Below are 21,098 nucleotides of genomic sequence, written 5' to 3'. Positions count from 1 at the left end.
GGCAAGGAGGGAATGCCACCCAACCTTGCTCTGCCCCAGCTCCATTCCGACTCCAGCCCCACCCTCAGCTACGGCCCTGGCCCTGGCTCCCAGCCACAGCTCTGGCCCCAGTCCCAACCCCAGCTCCAACCCTGATCCTGCTCCCAGCTCTGTCTGCGGCTCCATTCCTGGCCATGACCACAGCTCAGCTCAGCTCCTGGCCCCAGCTCCCCGGGCAGGTGTGGACCAGGTAAGTGTGTGTGTGGGGGGGGGGGTGATGGAAAAAGTTTGGGGACCACTAGTCTAGACATAGCCTGAGTGAAATCCTGTCACTGCTGACATCAGTGGTAAAGTTCCCATTAACTCCAGTGAAGTCAGGAATTCACCCTCTTTCATGATTGTAGTGATATGTGTTTATAAATTTAAGTCTGAAATGGTTTTATTGTTGCATAGTCAAAATAGCACTGTCCTAAATGAATTAAATGCCTATAGTGTAGAAGTAATTATTGTAAACGAATGTAAATGAGTTATGAAAGCTGCCAGGAGTATATTCAAAGGGTCCTGCAAAGTAAATCTTCTGAGGTATTAAAAGGTATAAAAATTAAAAGGTATAAAAATGCTTTACTGGGTGACATGCTGTTTCATTAGTTGGGAAGTTAAATTTGTCACTTGTCTTTCCTATTTTTGCGTTATTTTGCCTATAAATCTACTCAGCTGAGTATGTGGCTGACATGGGAAAGAGAAGGTGGGGTTGGGTTTATTTTTTCTTTAGGACTAGAATTTCTTGATGCCCTGACTCATTGAATAGCACCTTACTTCACAGCGCTCCCCACAGACTTTAATAGGACTAAAGTGCTATTCATCATGAGTAAAGGTATCTGTATTTGGCCTTTCATCATTAGAGAGGGTTAATAATTAAATGCATGCACTTGGGAAATAAGGTAAAACGTGAAAAAGAATCACTTGACAGTTGTGCTATTAGCACTATGAAAAGCCGTGAAATAAGGGTCAGTTTCCCTAGGATGCCTCTAATCTTGTGGAAGAACCACCCCCTCCCTAAATGTAAGAATCAATGTACATCCCTCCCAACACCACCCCCACCACCACCCACACACACTATCCACACTGTATCATCTCCTGCTTCCTTACTCCCTTGAGAGAGATGACCTGGTTCTTCAGATGTTAAAGAATTTTACAAGAAGAACAGAGTCTAACCATTGAAATGAGGAACAGAAAGAGCTGAGGCAGTGTGTAAAAAAATCAGATGCTCCTGGAGCTGTGAAGAGTGAATCGAGCAAATATTTGATACCTACTTCCAAGAGTAACACACACTTTGGAAAAAAGGATACAGACCCACACTACTTATTTTAGACCTTGACAAATAGTTCCTTTTTTTTTTTTTTTTTTTTAAACTGAACAATTTAAGAATATGGAGGGCACAGTAAGAAATGCGGTCCCTCTCTTTTACACTGTTCCACAATGAAGGACAAGGATTCACTGATGAAATTAATAGCACGTAAACTTACCATCAGTAAGAGGAAATACTGCTTCAGAGAATGTGTAATTAGGTGGTGGAATTTGCTGCTGTTGTTTATTAGTTGTATTACTGTAGGGCCTAGGAGCTGCAGTCAGGGACCAGGACTTCAGTGTATTAGGAACTGTACAAACAGAGAACAGAGTAGTAGTTGTAAATGGAAGTGTATTTTGGGGGGGAGGGGAGAATAGCCTTATTAGGGCAAGGGACTGAAATTAAGAGAACTTGGTTCTACTCACAAGCTTACTGAGTAAACCTTGAGGAAAATCAGCTATGCCCAGATTTTTCTAAAGCTGATTGAGTGCTTCAGTTTTTGTGTACCCACGGTGACACACAAGTCTTGATTGTTTTCATTCATATGTATTTCGGATGCTAACTGTCTCAAGATGGCCACCTCAAATCAGTGGCAACTTTTGAAAGTGGGGGTCTTAGTCTTCCTGCCTCCCTCCTTCTTTGTGTAATGGGGCTCATACTTACCTACTTAATAGGGATATTGTGATGCCGAATTAACTGTTTTAAAGGTGCTTTTTGATCCTTTGATGGAAGGCACTGTGGAAATGCAAAGCGGTGTTAGGTATAAAACGACTGTATTCAGAGAATGTTACACCTCCACAGTGAAGCATGCAGAGGTCAGGAAATGCCAAAGGTAAGGCTCAACACACAATCTTGATTCTGTCAGGTAGTCAGGCCTGGTGGTTGGAGTGGTGGTCAACGCCAGATGTAGGATCAGGGTCAAGGGTAGTGCCGAGACCTGGTTCTGGGAGAGGCTATGGGCCAGAACTGAGGTCAGAGTCCATAGACAAGCCAAATCAGTATTGTAGTGAGAGTCCAGATGCAGGCCAAAGGTCAAAGCCAGGTTGGAATCAGTCCAAGGGCCTAGGGGTCAGTAGACGGAAGCAGGGCTGGAGGAAGGTCAGATTAGGGCACAGACAAGGCTTGAGTAGGCTGGAATAAGGCTCAAGCAAGGCTGGGGTGGTAACCAGACCAAGGACAGGTTGGAAGCGTAGGGAGTCTGTTACATTATGTATTATTATTAGTTTATTATATAATAAAATCATACAATTTCAATCCAGTGTTTTTCTATAGCACTCATCACCAGAGTGTCTGGACACCGGACAAGTAAACTAGATCTGCATGGTGTTGTCCATAACATACTTTATAGAGGATTCTGCTGCTGTTTGCCTTTTTTAGGATGTAGGAGGCACTGACTGGAGTATGTGTAGGTGTTAACATGTCAGTGACAGTTGAAAACAACCCGAGAGATACCAATATGTAGAATCTTGTTGTATGCCAGGCATTCTGCAGTAGCCTTTTATATGATAACACATTAATTGTTGCTGATATAATGTACAGATTAAGTGAAAACAGAGTAGCAGTGAAAAGCTGCTGGCAAATGTAGACCATTTAATTTGACAACTACATTATATTTGAAGCTAACTTGTCTGATCCCTTGAATTGCACCGAAGCAAGGCTGTCCTACATGGTGGAAAGGAAATGTGTAGTATGTGGTTGCTAACTAACTGATCCTGATCTTGCAAATGAATGGAAATCAGTGAGATATCTTGTGGCCTGAGACATTTTGCAAGGCAAAAGCTGCACAGCTGCTAAGCTTTGTATGAATTTGAGAGAACTCAATGCAAAACATGCTATCTATACCACCTATGCAGTTCTTTTTCAGTGCATCATAACTTGATCAAATCAAAATCAGATTTTACTGGAACACTTAAAGGCACACCTTCCCTGGAGGAGCTACTCCCATGGCAAATTTGATCTTCCTACCCTGACTCTTTTTGACTGAGCTGCCGTCATAAGAGGGAAGATCAGTCAGAATCGTCTTTGTATATAGGGAAAATGCTGCTCCCTATACTCCCACATCTCCCCGCTCCACTCCTCTCCTCATATCTTAAAAACAGCCAAACCGGGTTTGCTTAAATTAAGAAAAAAATTCACATGGAAGCAAAATGTGATAATTTTGGAAATGTCTGAAAGTGGGGTTAGAATGGACATGCTTCTGCATCCTTAAAATCTCTGACAATCCATTCTAGTGATTTATATCTGCATTGGATGTTTTGCCCTATATATTTTTAACATAGGTACTAGAGCTACTGAATTCAAACAGTAATCTGGTTTCCCTTCCCCTCCCTCTTCTTTTCTTCCCCACACCTTTGCCCAAAAATATAGGTTATAAAATGGCCGTAGCTATGTAGTGTAGGTATTAATTTGCCTGCTGCCATACCACTAGTGAGCTGGCTTTACATGCTGTGTATTTCTCAAGTCTCTCTTTCATGTTAACCTCAGGGGCCTAACCTATTAATATCTCTGCTTCATGCTCTATTAATATTCAGACTTTTTAAAGTATTGAAAATTTTGAAGAGGCTGCACTTATGGTGCCGCGGGAGCTACTGCCTCACAAAAAGGAGAGTATTTAAAGAGTCAGCTTCAGTTAGGATTTTTCTTTATTCTCTCTCTCCCCCATGCACCCCCCTCCTTCTGACCTCCATGTAAATTACATATTTGTATACGCTACATATACAATTCTTCCTTCCCACTTTAACAAAAAAAATAAATTATAGTGCTGACATAGTCAACTCTTTTTTTTTTAATTATAAATTCACGGGAGTCAGAAACAGATGACCTGTTAGCAGATCAGTCTTGCTGCCGCCCCCCCTCCCACTAAAGCAGCTTTGTTCCCTCTTGAGTTACTTTTAGTCACTCAAAGATTCTTCTGTCATGGCATTTGGAGTTTACTAGACCTTAGCATGAGGAAATGTCTTTGGATTCAACCTAAATATTAATTTTCATATATTACCTTGACATTCCTAGTTATACCCCGTTGCACCATCCTAAAACAATCTCTTTTTTTGGGGTCTCTCACACATGTGGAGGGAGTGCTGTATTTCTGCAGAAAGAAAATCCAGAATTTCCTTAAAACCCAATTCTGTGTGGTCTGTGTTTTCCCTTGTGTAATCCATCACACAGGTGGAAGAGCTTGGGAGTGGGAAGGAGGGAATAAGTTTGTGTCAAAACAAAATTGGAAATGACCTCTATACGAGACGTAGGTTGAGATTTTTTTTCAGTGAGTGCAGAGACTTTCCACTGGGGAAGGTGTTTCTTTGAATTAAGAGACCTGTTACTACCAAGCAGCTGGTTTCTTGTGTGGGTCTGTATGTTGTAAGCCATTGTTTGTGCTCAGCAATGTAACCGTGTGTCACTGAAATCTGGGGATGCCCTGGCATCCCTATTGTTTTTACAAAACTCCAGTATATTGTTCTGGTTTTTGGAATTCCCTGCATCCCCAAAGTCATCAAACCATTCCCTGATCTCTGGCAAAACTTTCTGCCGCAGGCTCACCCCTGTGATGGGTGATGCTAGTCTTTCACTTTGAAAATCAAGTCACCTCATGTGTTAGAGTGTTTTAAGTAAGAGGCTGACATAAGGGGTCAGAAAATCCAGTTAGTCCTAGGGTAAAAGATCAGATAGTTCTTCAGCAATGACAGTACAATTATAGCATCTAGCAGTAAATAAAATTTAGTGCAGCTTTAGCACAAAGTCAGCTTTTTCACCCAGGAGAAAAATGGATTGCCAGAGGAGAGAAAATGTAATATTTCTCTGTATTAAGAGGACATGTTTGCTGTTTGTTAATTTTGAACTTGCTTTGTCATAAAATTCTTTTTGTCCCCTCTTTAATCTCAATTTTGTCTTTTGGTAACATTTTCAAATTGTTTGAGAGGCCTCCTGCTTTTAATATGTATGACTCTGGCTGCAGAAAGTCCTTTTGTTTTGTAAAATAATTGGGATTAAAATAATCATCTCTTTTCTCCTATCCTTGGCCTGTCTTGTCTATTTAGAGCCAGTGACTGTCTCTTGCTCTTTGTTTTGAACTTTGCTTAGCACAGTGGAACCCTGGTTTTGCCTGAGACCTCTAGGTGCTATTGAAATACATATAACAAGTGACACAAATAACTAATCTGGGTCAGGAGTTGATGTTTTATGAATCTCTGGACACAAATTGAATGTACTTTATAAATAACCATATAGGGCCAATTCAGTAGGTCCAGAGGCCCAAGTCTGCACACAAAATGCACCTGCAGCTATGGTAACTGCGTGCACAAAGCATACAGTTATGTGCTTAGGCACCAGAGTGGCAGTTTTGATGGACACTTACCCATTTTGTGCTCCAGCTGATTACTACCAGTGTCCATGCAGCCCCTGTAGGCTTTCTGTGCCCACACCTTTGTCAGGCACGTCAATATATCCATCTTCTGCTTATGTCAAATCTGTTTTCTCTGTTGGTTTTCAGTCCATCAGACTAGGGTTCTTGGCCTTTTTTTCTCTCCTACAGTCCCGTGTTCAGTGACTGTTCTGATCTGAAAATAGCTTATTCTCAAATGAACTCTAAGAACCATTTGTCCTACTTCTTACAGTCCTTCCTTTCCAGGAAATTCCAGCAACGGGAGCCATCTCGCAACTTTATAGACAGCAACTAATGACCCTATTTTACAGTTACTTGCATCTCAGAGGTTGATTTTCTCTCCTAAAAGTTGCTGTTCCATTTTTTAAAAAGCTAATTAAACAGGTTATCATTTAGGATGTCAGGTCTCTAGTCCTTTTCCCAATAAAACTTTGATATATAAAATAAAACAACACCCCCCCCCCCCCCCCCCCCCCCCCCCCCCCCCCGAGAAGTAGTATTCCAGTGGTCTCACTGGCATTTTCACTGATCAGGTATGGACGTGTCTGGTGGTCAGCCCAGGGTCTCTTACCATTGTGAAACCGAGTAGAAAGAATGTAAAGCTCCTAGCTCTGAGTGCAGAGAACCTATGTACGTTTTCTCATCTCCCCCTCCAGTAAATCTATGTATTAATAAGTCTAGTCAACCCATCAGGGTTTAACTGATAAATATCAGTTGAAGCCTAAAACGGGAAGCATTTATGTATTAATGGCTATTCTTTTAACAAAAGAAAGGCCATCATCCTTATCATATCACTGTGGGGTTTGCCATTTGTGTGTATGAGTCCCGCCAGTCTTCCCTTGCAGAGCCAACGGAAATGGCTCAGATGACCAGGATCCCACTTGCAGTGGCGACTGCAGCAAAAAAGCTGCCTCCACATCTCTCAACCAGCAAATCTGCCAGTGCATGAGAACAACGTCACATGTGGATTCATGTGTCACAAATGACTAAAGTGTGGAACACCTGGGTTTTGTTGCTTATCCCACCATAATTGCCAAAGTGCCATACTTTGATGCTAACAGCAGTTTTTAAGGATATTTCCTCACTGTCTGAATGAAACAAACCAGTTTTACAGTCTCTTACAGGTTGGAGGAGTGGTGGGGAAAAATCCCTGCCCAGCTTGCTGGGCAGAGGAGAGTGGGTGGGCCTTGGAGAGAGGTTTTCTTCCTGCATCTCCCATGGAATGGGAGGGGGAAGGCAATTTTAGAGAGGGAGGAGGTGGTGGGTGCTGCCTAATCTGCCCCACAGTACAGTCTGTTTAGCTAGGCAGCTGCATACAGAACTGAAGGGATAGAAATCCAGGCTGTGGAATGTGTTCACCTTTCAATGATGGAGTTTATGTCATCTGTTTTTATATAGATTTATATATAAAACATTTTCTTCACTGCTGGAATGTTAAATTTAATAATGTCATTGTAACAGGCAGCCTGAGGCAAATTGCTTATAACCAGATTTTAAAAATCATCATATAGGCCCATGCATTCCTTACACTGGGACCTTATTCAGTCTAAAATCTAATGAAAGACCTAAAAAGTTCAGTAATATTAGAATTGTTCAGATCTGTTCACACATTCATTGTAACACCTGAAAAAGTTATCCTATATCTAGAATCTTATTTTGCATCATATTGTTCAAAAGTCCTTTCTTTCTCTCTGGCTGTGCCATGATAGTTTGAAGACTGTTCTCCTTCTTGCTTTATTTACGGAGAGACAGTCACAAGCTAGTAATATTTTTTTGTTTTATGGAGTTTATTGCAGCCTGGCACCAAGGACATTGATAGGTTATATGGATACGGTGTAGGAAGCTGTAATGCAAGGACCTACAGGCCTGATACATGTATGACAATTAGCTTAACAAAATCAAGGCCTAGATGTTCATAAGGAACTAACTCATACATGAGCGTAAGTTGCAAGATGTGTGTTACTATGGTACATGACAGAAAAAAGATGAAGTGAGGAACTGCAGATATGTTTTTGGGATTTTAGAGAAAGTTTGAAGGATGTTGAGTTTAATCAAAACTTACATGTACTAACTACAGTATTTACATGTACTAACTAAATGACTTCATTTATCTCATAGTTATTAGCATTTAATTAACCTATAGATGTTAGGAACCCCAATATTATTGAGGTATGGAAGCATGTGCCTGAAACCATCAGTGAATATGTAAAAGTCCAGTGGGTGTTAGCATAAACCCTTAAAAAGTTGATATCCAGACTGTCAACAGTGACATTGGGACACCCTGACCTGATGATAACGTGCAAGCCAACTCACCTGCATTGGTGATCCCCATGAAGGATGATGTGAATAATGGATGGAGCACTGGATGTTCTGTATTGGCGCTATCTCCTTTGCTATGTCACAGGGGGTGTGATGCTGTTTGTTGTGCTAATAAATTTGATAACGTTGAGGGATCTGATCATTCTTTTCCTGTCCCAACTATTGTGTGGTACTGCATTCCACTGATGAACAGTTGCCCTGCTTTTGCCTCAGCAATGGCTGCATTACAGTGGTGTATATGTCCTTCATCTTCTCTCTGTCTTATATTTTGTATTCACATTTTTAAAGCACTGCAGTCCTTTCGGATGAAAGATCTGTGTATTTAAGATGATGTTGTGTCAAATGTTTTGCTCATTCTTTCATTTCACTAAAATGTTTCTATTGTTAAGCTCTTACATCACACCAACTTAGTTTTAATGTAGCTTAGCTACCACATTACCTAGCCTTTTCTGGAAATCCTAAATCAATTAAATGATATGTCTGTGTAATGCTGGATTTCATTTCTTGTGAGTTTCTATCTTAATATCTCCATCTTTTTGTTTCCCCAGAGTTGTGTGGTTGTTATTCATGATCTGGCTATAACAGCACTATCGGAAGTTCTCCATGAATGTTCAGTTAAAACTCTTGAAGACATTGATCTCTTCTTTTTCCTTCCCAGAAGTACACGGCCATTGGGGAACTGGGAAAAGCCACTGATACATTAGATGCTACAGGAAAAGTAACCGAAGAAAAGCCTTATGGTAACTTTACATTAATCTATATCTCTGATTTAATGAGTGTGCAATCAATGGCCTATATCTTACAAAAGGAAAGGAGGGATTTTGGACTTGACACTCTTCAGCTTTTTCAGCATCATATCTGAGGAAAAGCAAAACATGTGACTTGCGGCAGAGGTTTATATTAAAAGGAAAGTACCTCTTTGGAGCCTTGTGTCTCATAAGATGCTGAGAATTAAATGTAATTGCAAAATTAAATTGCTTGATTATTTAAGCTTTAACCTTAGTGACTAACATCTCACAGCTGGGTCCAAACATAGTGGTTGATTTGAGTTTTTTAGAGAAACTAGTATCAAACTAATAAGGTGAGACACAGAATCAGGAATAGCTGTATTGGTTTGTCTTTAGTGAACTGGCATCGGCAGTAAAATTTTCATCCTTCGGTGCATGATCCCATGAGAGATGCCTTTTATGATACCCTTCAAACCCAGAAGGAAAGAAGTATTTCAGACTCCCCTCCAAAAAGCCCCTTTAGATACAGGCTTTTTTATTTTAAAATGAGGCTGGCTTAGACTCACCTTTTCACTTGTTAACTCTCAGTCCCTCCTTTGCAGGCTAACTCCTAGCAATCTAAATAAACGAGTCTCTTTGACACACAGACCCACGTGTGTAGGTTTGACACTTTTGAACTAATTCTGTTTACTGCTTTGTCAGTTCACACATTCTGGAGTGCATTCACAGATTGGGTAAAGAAACCACTGTGTCTCTGAGAAATAATGCAGGCTTAATTGGGAACCCACCTGAAAACATTGGCCATTAATTCTTTCGCAACATAAAAAGAACACTATAGATAGCTGGTCTCCTAGCAACTCTGCAGGTCCCACTCTGTTTCTGATACCTAGTAACAGGTAAATACAATAAATTACTTTTCATTATCTTGTGATGAAGAAGGTATGCTGAATTTTTTCCTCCACTCTTGTTTTGTAATTTTTCTCCTTACAGGAATTGGTGCATACCTGCACCAAGTTTTTCACCCTGAACTGCACTGCCAATGCTGGCTGGTAATATCTTTTTGACTGTCTGGTCTTGCTCAGAGATCTTGCTCATGCTGCCTTCATTTCAATACCGAGTGGTCGGGGAGAATAATAGAATCTTGTTATCTGTCTAGCTAGACTTTTGTAAGGTTGCCCATGTAAGGTTCCCCATAACCAATATCAATTGCTACTCCATTACTTACTTTAAACCTCAGTATTGTATAATATAGAGATGAATTTCAACTTCTTCTTCGAATGCTTGCTCATGTCCATTCCCAAAGTAGGTGTGTGCGCGTGCCACATGCACCGGTGTCGGACAGTTTTTTCCCTCAGTAGCACCCGTAGGAGCCAACTCTAGCGCCCCCTGCAACGACATGCATATATGCCCACATATAGGCGCCGTCAGCTCCCCCTCCCTCTCAGTTCTTTCTTGCCACCAGTGACAGTGCTGGAACGTCTCTTGCCTTTGCAAGTTCCCTAGCTAAACCTAGTGGTTTTTTCATTCTTCTAGTTCTTAGTTAATACTTTAGTTTAGTTCAGGGGTGTCAAACTCATTTGCTATGGCGTGCCAGATTTGAATTAAATGTACTTCAAGTGGGCCATACATACCATACATCGAAATACTAGGTACAACCATTTTATTTGCTAGATATCAGCGATATAAAAACTGCAGAAAATTCATTTCTACACCTACTATTTTACGATTAAAAGAATCGATCAATGATTAAGAATTATAGTACTGTGCAATGCCCCAAGACCACACTGTCCCTCTCCTGCCTTTTGGAGCACTGTGTCTCATGCACACGGTGCTCCACGCGCTGCTGCCAGAGTACACGGATCTTGTGGCAGCACCTGACACAGCAGCATCTCGCAGCGTTGTACCCTCTGGCAGCAGCGCGCACTGTCGCGAGATCTCGCAGTGTTGTACCCTCTGGTGGCAGTGCAGGATGCCACCAGAGTGTACAATGTCGCGGCCGTGCGCACTGCCGCCAGGGGCTGGACCAAAAAGGTAGGTGGGCCGTATCCAGCTCGTGGGCCGGATGTTTGACACCCCTGGTTTAGTTGGTTCCGGTTGTTAGTTGTTAGAAGTCCAGGTTGGGGCATGCTCCATTCCCCAGGGTTTAAACACAGCACTTTGTGTAAGAAGCCTTTGCTGAGGAGCGACCCACATCAAAGTTGCTTAAAGTGTCTGGGAGAAGTGCACGTCAGTGACAGGTGCAAAATCTGTAAAAGTTTTTGCCCTCGGACTAAGAAAGAACGAGATACCCGTCTTAAGGCCATCCTGATGGAGTCGGCACTTAGACCGGCACCAAGCATGTTGGCCTCAGCGTGCAGCTCTCTGCCGGTGCCTTCTGCCTCATCTCGGAACTGATCACCATCTCCAGTACTGAAGAAGAGGCAGAAAAAGACTCGTACGGAGCGGGGATGCTCCCCTGCGGAAAAAAGGAAAGGGGACCAGGCGAGACCCCCAAACCTCCCCGCTTCAGAGGGGTCCCTCGCCGCTGCACCGGGCCCACCGCTGACTCTGGAAAGTATAGAGGCCCTCACCGCCTGATGGTGCCATCAACCCTGAAGGCATTCCAGGCTATGAAAGACTTCCTGGCATTGCCCATACCACCAATGCCGAGGGATAGTAGGCTGCTCCGAGTCTTAATAGTGTATACGTCAGTACATTTTTTATGAGTTGATAGACTGGGGCCCTTCAGGGTTGTAAAAATTATGTTTGTGACCCTCAACCCAAAAATCTTGGGAACCACTGTGCTAGAGTACTCTTACAACAATTTGTACCATTTTGTATATGTAATTTTGCTCGTTTTACTCAATGACCTGTTTTCCTTCTATAATCTTATCAGCATCCCAGTGCACTGTTGACCCAAGAACGTCTGGTCTCAGAAGCCGAAAGAGTTGTTATGATTTACAGCAGAATTGATGAGGCCAGACGTTCTTGGGTCAGTAGTACATTGGGATCCTGATGGACTTCTACTAGGGGAATATTCCATCAGAATCTGGCCTGTGTAGACGTCACCTGGACGTATTATTTCTCTTATATTCAGGATAGTGTGTATGAAACATTGGCATATTGTGTGCGGTGCCTGTTACAAGCACAAAATGGACATGACTGCTGTATTTTAAATCATTGTGTAATGGGTGGCAGACTCTAAAAGCCCCTGCAGAGAAATACAGGGCTCCCCTCTAAAGTCATCCTTTTATCAGGAGCTTGAAGCCTGCATGATAGTACTGTGTAACTTGTGCTAAGTCCGACTAGCAGTTACAGCTTTTATCTCTTGCCAGGATGTAAGAAGGGTTAAGAGTATATTTCTCTGTAGCAGAAAAAATTAGATCTGGAGACTGTGTAGGGAAAACCTCAAGGAACAACCAAGGTTGGGGAGAAAGTTTAAGCTGAGTGTTGTGTGGTGGCTGTTGGATGAATTAGCAGCAAAGCCAAACCCCAAGACTGGGGTATATTGGAACCATGTAGAGGTGCATATGGTCTAACCAGAGCAGAGTGAGTACAGAGTTTACACCATGTTCCTGCAAAGTCACAAATCTAATGTAAATTCACCAAAGCAAAGGCAGCTGAAAACGAGAGAGCAAAAAAATCCAAACTGACGTAGCCTGTAATGGCATTGGGGGAGGGGCAGATGGGATTATCATTTTTAATAGCAGCCTATTCAAACCATGAAAAATTGCAGAAGACAAATATGATTTATTCTAGATCCTAACAGGCTAATTTGTAAATGTTTACTTTGATAAACAGATACTGCACAATTTGATTTGTTAATGACTAAACTACATTATGCCTGACTTTTTTTCTTTTTTCTTTTCAAAGATTACTAAATTAGCTGTACATCAAGTGATTTTTCTCCAGTGTTTAGTGGGCTTTTTCCTCCTCTCCTCTCAATCTGGGGAGTATGAGATCAGAGCAGTAACTGAACCCAGCTGTCTCATTTAGTGCCCTAACCATGGATTCAATCCAGGGGGTGAAAATTGAAAAAGAAAACAAAATGAAACTCCCACTCAGAGTTTACATATCAAATTTCCGATGCAGCAAAGGGGTTCACCTTGGAAATGCTGACAGGTTCATAAGAATAGTATAATGTTAATCTGATTTACTTCCATTTGGGTTCCACCTGGCAGTACTACAAACAGCAAAACTGCAAAACAACACTATGCATGAGGCTGTCTAGGGAAAGCTCTGAATTTATGGTATAAAGGATTCGGCCGTTCCCCTCCCCCATTCTGCTGTGGTTTGGTCTCTTCTGCATCCCTGACTGATTTATGAACCACTGCAGCATTATCATTAATGACACTTCTTTTAGATGGCTGCTGGGCATAGTGGCAGCATATGCTATCGAAATTGTGAAGTGTTTGGTTTGCAAAAGTGAGGCTTAAGTTGCTCTTTCCTGATGCTGCAAGGGAGAGAAGACTTTTTTCTTTTTGAGGAATAAGCCCTTACGCATATTGTGAGATCCATCTGCTTTGAAGACCTATTCTGAGTGCAGAATAAAATCTAATAAAGGGCCTGAGAGTGCCATTCATTTTATTTTAAGCAGAACTCCCTATTGCAGGGGTTCTCAAACCTTTTTAGCTGGGACCCCCTTTGAAAATATTTGTCTATGACGACCTCCCCTATGTCATGCCACCTTTACTTCTGCACTGCTGCTCGGGGGGGCATTGCCTTCATAGCACCCAGCCACCAGCCACTGTTTTATGGCCACCCAGCTCTGAAGGGCTCTGTTTGGCGGGCATGTGGGGGGGCTGATTGCTCATGACCCCTTCCCTCAATAACCTCATGATTCCTTGAGGGGTCCTGACCCCCAGTTTGAGAACCCCTGCCTTATTGACTTCATTTGGGTGACATAAACCAAATCTATTTTATAAGAAACAGGACTAGCCAATTCCTAGTGATTCATTGATTTGCACGTGGATTATAGACCTTAGGTGGTTTGCCAAACAAATAAGAGGTAACTGTCATATACATTGAAACCTAGCAATAACTTAAGGGAGCAACAAAACTGATTACTGAAGAGAGGGCCTTCTAATAAAGATAGTGCAGAACTGTTCTCAGTATACTGGGGGCAGTCTCTTAGAAGAGGGGATAGCTAATAAGAGTGTTTGCTCAATAAAATGGCAATAATTAGAATACATAAAGAAATGTAATAATGCCTCTGTAAGCTTTAATGGGTTAGATATTTGAATCCTGATAGTTAGGGAAATTTGCTGTGGTGTTCCCCAACTCTCTTCTCTTACTGGAAAGAAAATGTGTGCTCTATATTTCAAATGTCCTATAGGATTGTTCCCCTAAAGCTACGGGATTAACTGTTAAGAGAAGCCGCTGAGTTTAGCCAAGCAGTTCCCTTTTTTTGTCAGAATCTAAACTAGGAAAAATGTTCATAGTCTTGCAACATAGTTTTCCAAACAAATGACTATTCAGGCTCAAGTGGAAATTGGAAAGTATTAATAAAATTGTATATGTTTGGGGTTTTTTCAGCTCTTGAGTACAAAAACCCCTCGTTCATGCTAGTGAATACCAGGTGCATCTGCTAGGAGGGAGCAATGGCTTTCACAATGTCCATTCAGCGCTGGGATGAATGGGGAGTCCCTCCCTAATTCAAGAAGATAAAGGAGTGTGGGTTGGGGGAGGATATGGAAGGAAAGGGTGATGGAAATGGAACAAGTTAAGCCTTATCTAAGTTTAACTCAGTTATTCAGAAAGGAAAAGAAGAAGGGAGCAGAGGATCTGGGGAAAGGAAGAAAGCTGCCTTGACTGCATCAGTACGTGTGTGTACACGTACACACACACACATGTACACACAGACACACGTACACACACTATCACTTTAACTACTGGTAGTGGATGTAGTGATAGCAGTATTCCCATATGAATTCAGGGATAAATTATACTAGTATAAGGTAATTCTATATAAGGTACTTCTGTACCAGTATTACTGCATCCAAACAGGGGTTATAGTGGTATAACTATTTCAGTAGGAAATTGCCCTCTAATGGAAATAAATTGGTACAAAAACAGTGTGTGGACCAGGCCTTAGAAGTGATTTCTTAACGACAGCTCCCTTTCCCCTTATGCCAGGGGCTGTGAAGTGGTATGGCACAGAGCACTCTACTCATGGTCTACTCTACCCAAGGATCCTCCTGGTCAAGGGAAATTTTCAACTGGGCAGGTCCACTGGGTTTGCAGACATTCCACATTGGCAAAGGGACAATATCCGATTGAAGAATCAGGCCCACTGTATTTACTCTCTCTTTTTTTTCTTTTTTTTTTTTTTGAGGCCCCAGTTCAACAAGATGTTTAAGCACATGAGGGGGCTCACTGATTTCAAATGGGACTTATTTATTATTTGTATTGCTGCAGCATCTGAGGGCCCCAAGAGTGGTCCAGAACCTCACTCTGCCAGGTGCTGCGCAAGTACAGAACAAAAAGATGGTAATAATATTATTTGCAGTTGGAAACATCTTGGTGTATTGGGGCCTAACATAGGACTAGTTAACTAGATTTTTAAAACCCTGACCAACAGCAAGAAACGTAAATCAACCCAGACAATCTGCCCTCCTCTCCTTGTATTTACTCCCAGTCTTACCTCCTCCTCTACCCACTGTAGTCTCTCCTCATCTTCTGTGAGATTCTTTTCCTAGTTTAGATTATAAGATCCAAAGGGCAGGGACCTTTTCTTTGTACCTGTTGATAAAGTGCCATGGACTCCGATGGCACCATATAAATAATCAGCGCTAATGTATATCTTGTTTCCTTTTGACAGATCAGATAACAAAAGGAGATCTTGAACGTGTGCTGCAAAAGTTCACGGGGGACATAATGCAAGTTCCTCCACTGTAAGTTCTGTAGTACTCAGGCACTGTGCCAGTAGCTTTACTCTACTTTGAGCACTTTTCAGCAGAAGCCAGTTTTGCTATACATAAAGAGTTAACTTTTGACAAGAAGATATTGGGAAGATGGGTCCAATCTTTGGGTGGACTTAGAGTTTACTTTAGTGCCCTTCTCCTACTGCCTAAAAACAACTCCTACGGAAAATCACATGGAGACCCAGAATTCACTCCTTGACGATTTTCAGCTAGGATTGCACAGGGTCAACCTCCCAACAATCAAGTCCAAAAAAGGGGGGAAAAGGAATTAGCTTAATTCTTAAGTACCAGCTTTATAAAATCTTATGATAAAGAAACAATAATAATAAAAACAAAATATCTTAATTTCTACAACATAACATGGCTACTTTATAATCCACTTGCATTATCTTCACAGTTCTGCATAAACATAAATAAAGAAAACAAATTAAATCTAAACAGGTCCATCCTCACAGAAACACTGTGAGAAGTAACTCAGAGTTCCTAAAAGCTTAGGTTGAGTTTACCTGAGTCTCAGTTACAGTCTTGGATCACCAAAATGTAGGCAGTCTGCTGAGTCAAAAGCACTGCAACAACATCTTCCCTCCACTGGCTTGCAGAAATCTCTAGCTGGAATCCATGCAAACTTCTCCTCCTCCTCCTCCTCCTCTGCTGAAATCACTTAGTTAACTCAGTCAGCTAATTAATTAACCAACCACTCAGTTTAAGTATATAGATTGGGCGGGGGAACAAAAAACCATGTCAGAAGAAAAATACAAAACTAAAAAAAGCAAAATATAAATGACTCTTTCTGCATCATCACATTCAGATAGGAGAAAAGTTGGTGAATCATACTAGTTGAGACAATTTAACTAAAACTGTTTCGCTAAAATCAAGCAACATTCCAAGTAAAATGAAAGAAATTAGTTTTCCCTTCCAATTTCTCCTTTCTGTAATTAACGCTGCCAAAGCTCCCAGGGTGGAGGGTTAACAATATCACTGAACTGCTGCAAAATGCTTCAGAGTCTAGGGGAAACAGCTTGCTTTCTGCTTCTGTGGCTCCACTTCTTCCAACCCACACCCAAATGGCATATAGCCTGTTGTAAAGCACAGCTACACTTACGGAGTCTGAGCCCAGCTATTGGGGAACCAGCTATTGACCAGACCCAAAACTACCACACCCAATTGCACAAACTTATGAGGTGGCGTGTTAATTGTGCATCTGCCTCCTCCTCAACAATGAACCAGACAAAACACATTCCTGTCCCCCCCTTCACTAGATATCTTAAAGAGATGTCCCCCTATTAGGCATGTGGGTTACTCAGGCTGTAGGGTTTATTAATTTGACAAATTCGGAGTTGAGGGTCACGTTGATTTGAACATCAGACACAAATTGTCACAGCAAACTGTGTTTTGTGGCTACATTTTAACACAGAAGGAATTTGATACGATTTTTGTTGGAGTTGGTCAGGATGCTGCATTATCTGCTAGTTAGGAAGACCATTTTGAGATGTCTACTTTGCTCTATGAACAGAATGGTACTTTTAACTTCTGTGCTTAAAAAAAGTCTGAGATTATTTCAGTACTAGCTTCCTGAAAACTTAAGTCCATCTCCTGCAAGCTATGTATAAATTGTGGCTGGTAAACTTGGGTAGTTTTTCTTTTTAACATAGTCCTGGGTTGAAAGCCTGAGTTGACTCTCCTTGATTTCAGTGGGTTTGGATAAGACCTTTTCTCACCAATTAAATGAATCTAGTTTCATCATAGTGATCAGTTAGACATACTAAAACAAGGCTCTATACTTGGCAATTGCCTCCCTTGAGAGACTCTAGGCTGAAGTAGTGGGGCTGTTTTGAGCCAGAGTCAAGGTGAAAGGCAGAGCTATATGAAGGAAGTTATCTGTACAGCTACTGATGGACCCAACATGACATTCTGTAGATGTGTTGGTCCCATAGGCTTCAGTGAGGCCATGTGTTTGAGTCAGAGTTACCATCCCCACTATTGATTCCTCACTTTCATAAGCAATGAATTCAGTTATGAACCCTTTTTAAATGCAAGTATCAAATGGGTGACTCGCTAACATTTGTTTATTGCGCTTAACCAATTCCTGTGTAAATAGGCTCCTGTGTACAAATGATTTCAATAGTTCCTTTTATTTTTTTCTTTTATGAGCATTTGGAGAGGATTAGAAGGCTAAAATATATTTTGGCTAAAATATATTTTACTGTAGTGCACTATTCATAGGATTTGGGAGACAGGAGGCTTGTTGTATTACAGCTGTATGACACACATTTGTACGGTCTGTCCCATCAGTTATTCTGCTCTGAAGAGAGATGGACAAAGGCTGTCATCGCTGATGAAGAAAGGAGAGGCAGTGGAAGCAAAGCCTGCTAGGCCAGTTACAGTGTACAGCCTCTCTCTGCAAAACTTCCAGCCACCGCTGTTCACGCTGGGTAAGGTCCAAAGATTGATGTAGGCTGATTCTTCCAGCTTGTCTATGCTCAAATGGGAATGAAATAACTAAATGGGTTTCAGTGCACATGGTTAGTTATTTTGATGCAAGTCTGCATGTGAGTGCTTTCATTTTGCAATAAGAGTGTCCCGATTCGATTTGACTTAAACTGATTTCATGTTATCATTCTGTGAAGAGCTTGGCAGGGCTGGGAAAGGAATTATTCATACCCACCATGATTGCATTCCCAGTCCCTGGCTCATACTCTCCTGAAAGGGGACAGGGAGGACCAAAGACATGACCCCATTTCCAATTTGGGGCGAGGTGATCCACACTCCCTTCTTCTATAGGCAAAGAAATGTAGGTAACACATTAGGAAGCACAGAAATGAATTGGAGAAGCCTTTGAAAGTCTTGTTCTCCTTTGATATTGATGGTGAAGGCAGGACAGTCATATGCCTCAGGGAATTACCCCAGTTGCTCCTTGGAATCCTTTTGGTGTGTTACATGTTGTGGTGTTATACATGGGTCTGACCATTATATTTCAATGGTGTGTATTATTTAAATAGTTATTTTATGGTTGGGAGATTAGTAGCTGATCACTGTGGGGGAAGGGCAGAGAGGGGGAATTAAGGAAGACGGGAATGTTAAAGGTGTTTTTTATAATGTCACGGCTCATGTTGGAGCTGTTTGGGTCACACAAACTGCACTTAAATAGTCAATATTTTATAATGTTTGTTGTCAGTTTGGAGCAGCACTTAAAATAACCGATTTTCATCACTGGAAAGATGAAACTTTCCGATGAACCTTTCAAAACCTTTCCAACGAATGAGACTGAGGTATTTATTAAAATGCCAAGGCCAATAGTTAATTTATAATGCATTTGTTCAGTCACTGTTCTGTTTGCTTTCTTTCCTCTCTGGCTGTGCAATCTCACCCACACATATGTTACAGGATGAATAATTTATATTGTATCCTATAAATATTTTATCACTCAATTGTTTCCTTAGTGCATTTTTACATTTGTTTGGGAGCGCGGTTTCTGTGTAAAGTAGATTTCATACTGGGTTGGCAATTTACTGTGTTACTGTTAACATTCCAGATGTTGAATGTGGTGGTGGCTTTTATGTCAGAAGCCTGGTCAGTGACATTGGAAAAGGTAGGCATGGAAAAAGCGTGACTGCTGAAGGAATGAACATCTCTGTTAACAGAAGAATATTCTCCTTTTGCATATCTCTGGTCACCAGACCTAATGTGCTAGGCTGCAGTGCTGTCACTCACTTTCATACTAGGGTAGTTACTCCTGGAGCATAAAGGAAAGAAGGGTAGATAATTGCAAAGGGATCACAAGGGAAAGAATAAAAATGGAGAAGGTAAAAGAGTTGGACAGGAAAAAAATGCAATGCACTGTGATTTTGTGGGGTGGGATGGTTTTTGTTTTTTTTATCCACCATACCAGTTTTATACCATGCCCCAAATTTCTCTTTTCGATTGAATTTCAAATTAATCTTGAAACCCTCCCACACCCGAGGAGATTAAGAGTGTATTTCAGAGACTGTTCTTCATCCTATGTCTAAAGGCCAACTCTGTGTATGCTGTACCCTTGTGAAACTGATTAGGGGTGTCTTGTGTCTCAGTGGTGATTAATTACGGCATTGGTATTTATCATAGATCAGTCCTCATTTTATACTGTTCTAGTAAGTGATATAAAGTAAAATTTTAGAAAATGCCTAAGTCCTACTTACAGAGGGGACTGAGGCTCCCAAGTCTCTTTAAGTCAGTGGAATTTAAGTTCCTAAATCCCGAAGTCACTTTTGAAAATTTTACCCTGGATCTGTTTTAATTTATGTTACTAATTTTCTTTTTGTATTTTGATATGAATATGGAAAATCTCCTGAAGATCTCTGGTCAAATTCTGATCTCGTTTACTTCTGGAGTAAAGCTGTTGAAATTATTCCAGATTTACATTGATGTAAATGAGCTGAGAATCTGAACTGGAGCCCCTTTTCTCCAACTAAAAATATATGAAAACATTTATATAAAATTAGTTCATAAGGGATTTTGAACAAAAGCTATAGTTTTTAACTTGAACATTTATGTTTTCTGGCTGCTTTCTCCTTTTTATGATACAGAACTCTCTTCCTGTGCCAATGTGCAAGAGCTGACCAGAACCAAACAAGGACCATTTACACTAGAAGAGCATGCACTTCATGAAGACAAATGGACAATTGATGAAATTGCACAGTCCTTGGAGCATTGCATGTCTCTTCTTGCAATAGAACCATCTTTTAAAAAATTAAAGACTGAGCATTCTGAAGAATCCATTGTGAGTTGTGAAGATAAGTGAGAAGTCAGGTCAAGGAAACAGACTGAATGATTGAGACGTTTTAAGATTGAAGTGGGATTGTCTTGCCTGCCTGTGTGAATTTTTAACTCTGTGCTTTGAGGATGACAAACTGCCAAAGAAAATGATCCCTTTCTCTCTTTTTTCTTGTGCTCACACACACACACACACACACACACACACACACACACACACACACACACACACACACACACACACACACACACACACACACACACACACACACACACACACACACACACACACACACACACACACACACAGTATCCAGCATTTATTATTTCCTCACTTATATTCTGCATTGCACATTGTAAATGGGTCTGTTGCTAATGTAAACTCCTCATTGTAGTCTTAAAAGACTTTGCAAGATACATTTTTTGAGACTACATTTGCAATAAAAATGTTAAGTTTACATTTTGCTAAATATTCCTGGAAGGGGAAATAATTAATTTTCTTTCTTTAACTGTTTATCAAATTCAGAAAATGGTAACAGAATTCCATGTCAATTTGAAAGATGCAAGAATGTGGAGTGGCATTTTACTTTGAGTTCTAAAGAGGTTTCTTGAAATAGAAATGCTTCCATTGTTGTCCTTATTACATGGATTGGTCTGTCAGTGGAATTTCACTGAGGGCCTAGTCAATATTGCCC

The 21,098-nt window shown here is 41.1% G+C and overlaps 1 protein-coding gene across 3 annotated transcripts in view; it reads left to right on the top strand.

Annotated features, from left to right (window-relative positions):
• TRUB1 (TruB pseudouridine synthase family member 1) overlaps positions 1-20,602 on the top strand; it is a 37,726-nt gene extending 17,124 nt beyond the window's left edge. Inside the window, exons 4-8 of one of the 3 annotated variants that reach the window (XM_067536984.1) lie at positions 8,686-8,764; positions 15,552-15,624; positions 17,947-18,086; positions 19,187-19,243; positions 20,217-20,602. In XM_067536984.1, the coding sequence (XP_067393085.1) occupies positions 8,686-8,764; positions 15,552-15,624; positions 17,947-18,086; positions 19,187-19,243; positions 20,217-20,431 (564 nt within the window). In that variant the 3' untranslated portion in view covers positions 20,432-20,602. Of the gene's footprint in view, positions 1-8,682; positions 8,765-15,551; positions 15,625-17,946; positions 18,087-19,186; positions 19,244-20,216 lie in introns of all 3 variants that reach the window. The other 2 variants (XM_067536983.1, XM_067536985.1) reach the window with 2 other exon arrangements.
• The last annotated feature ends 496 nt before the right edge of the window (positions 20,603-21,098 follow it).

The sequence above is a fragment of the Emydura macquarii genome, unplaced genomic scaffold (genome assembly GCF_026122565.2).
Source record: "Emydura macquarii macquarii isolate MOO-44397 ecotype Brisbane River unplaced genomic scaffold, CSIRO-AGI_Emac_v2 contig_3692, whole genome shotgun sequence".
In the NCBI taxonomy this organism is placed as follows: domain Eukaryota; kingdom Metazoa; phylum Chordata; order Testudines; family Chelidae; genus Emydura; species Emydura macquarii.
This window is presented reverse-complemented; position numbering and strand designations above follow the sequence as displayed.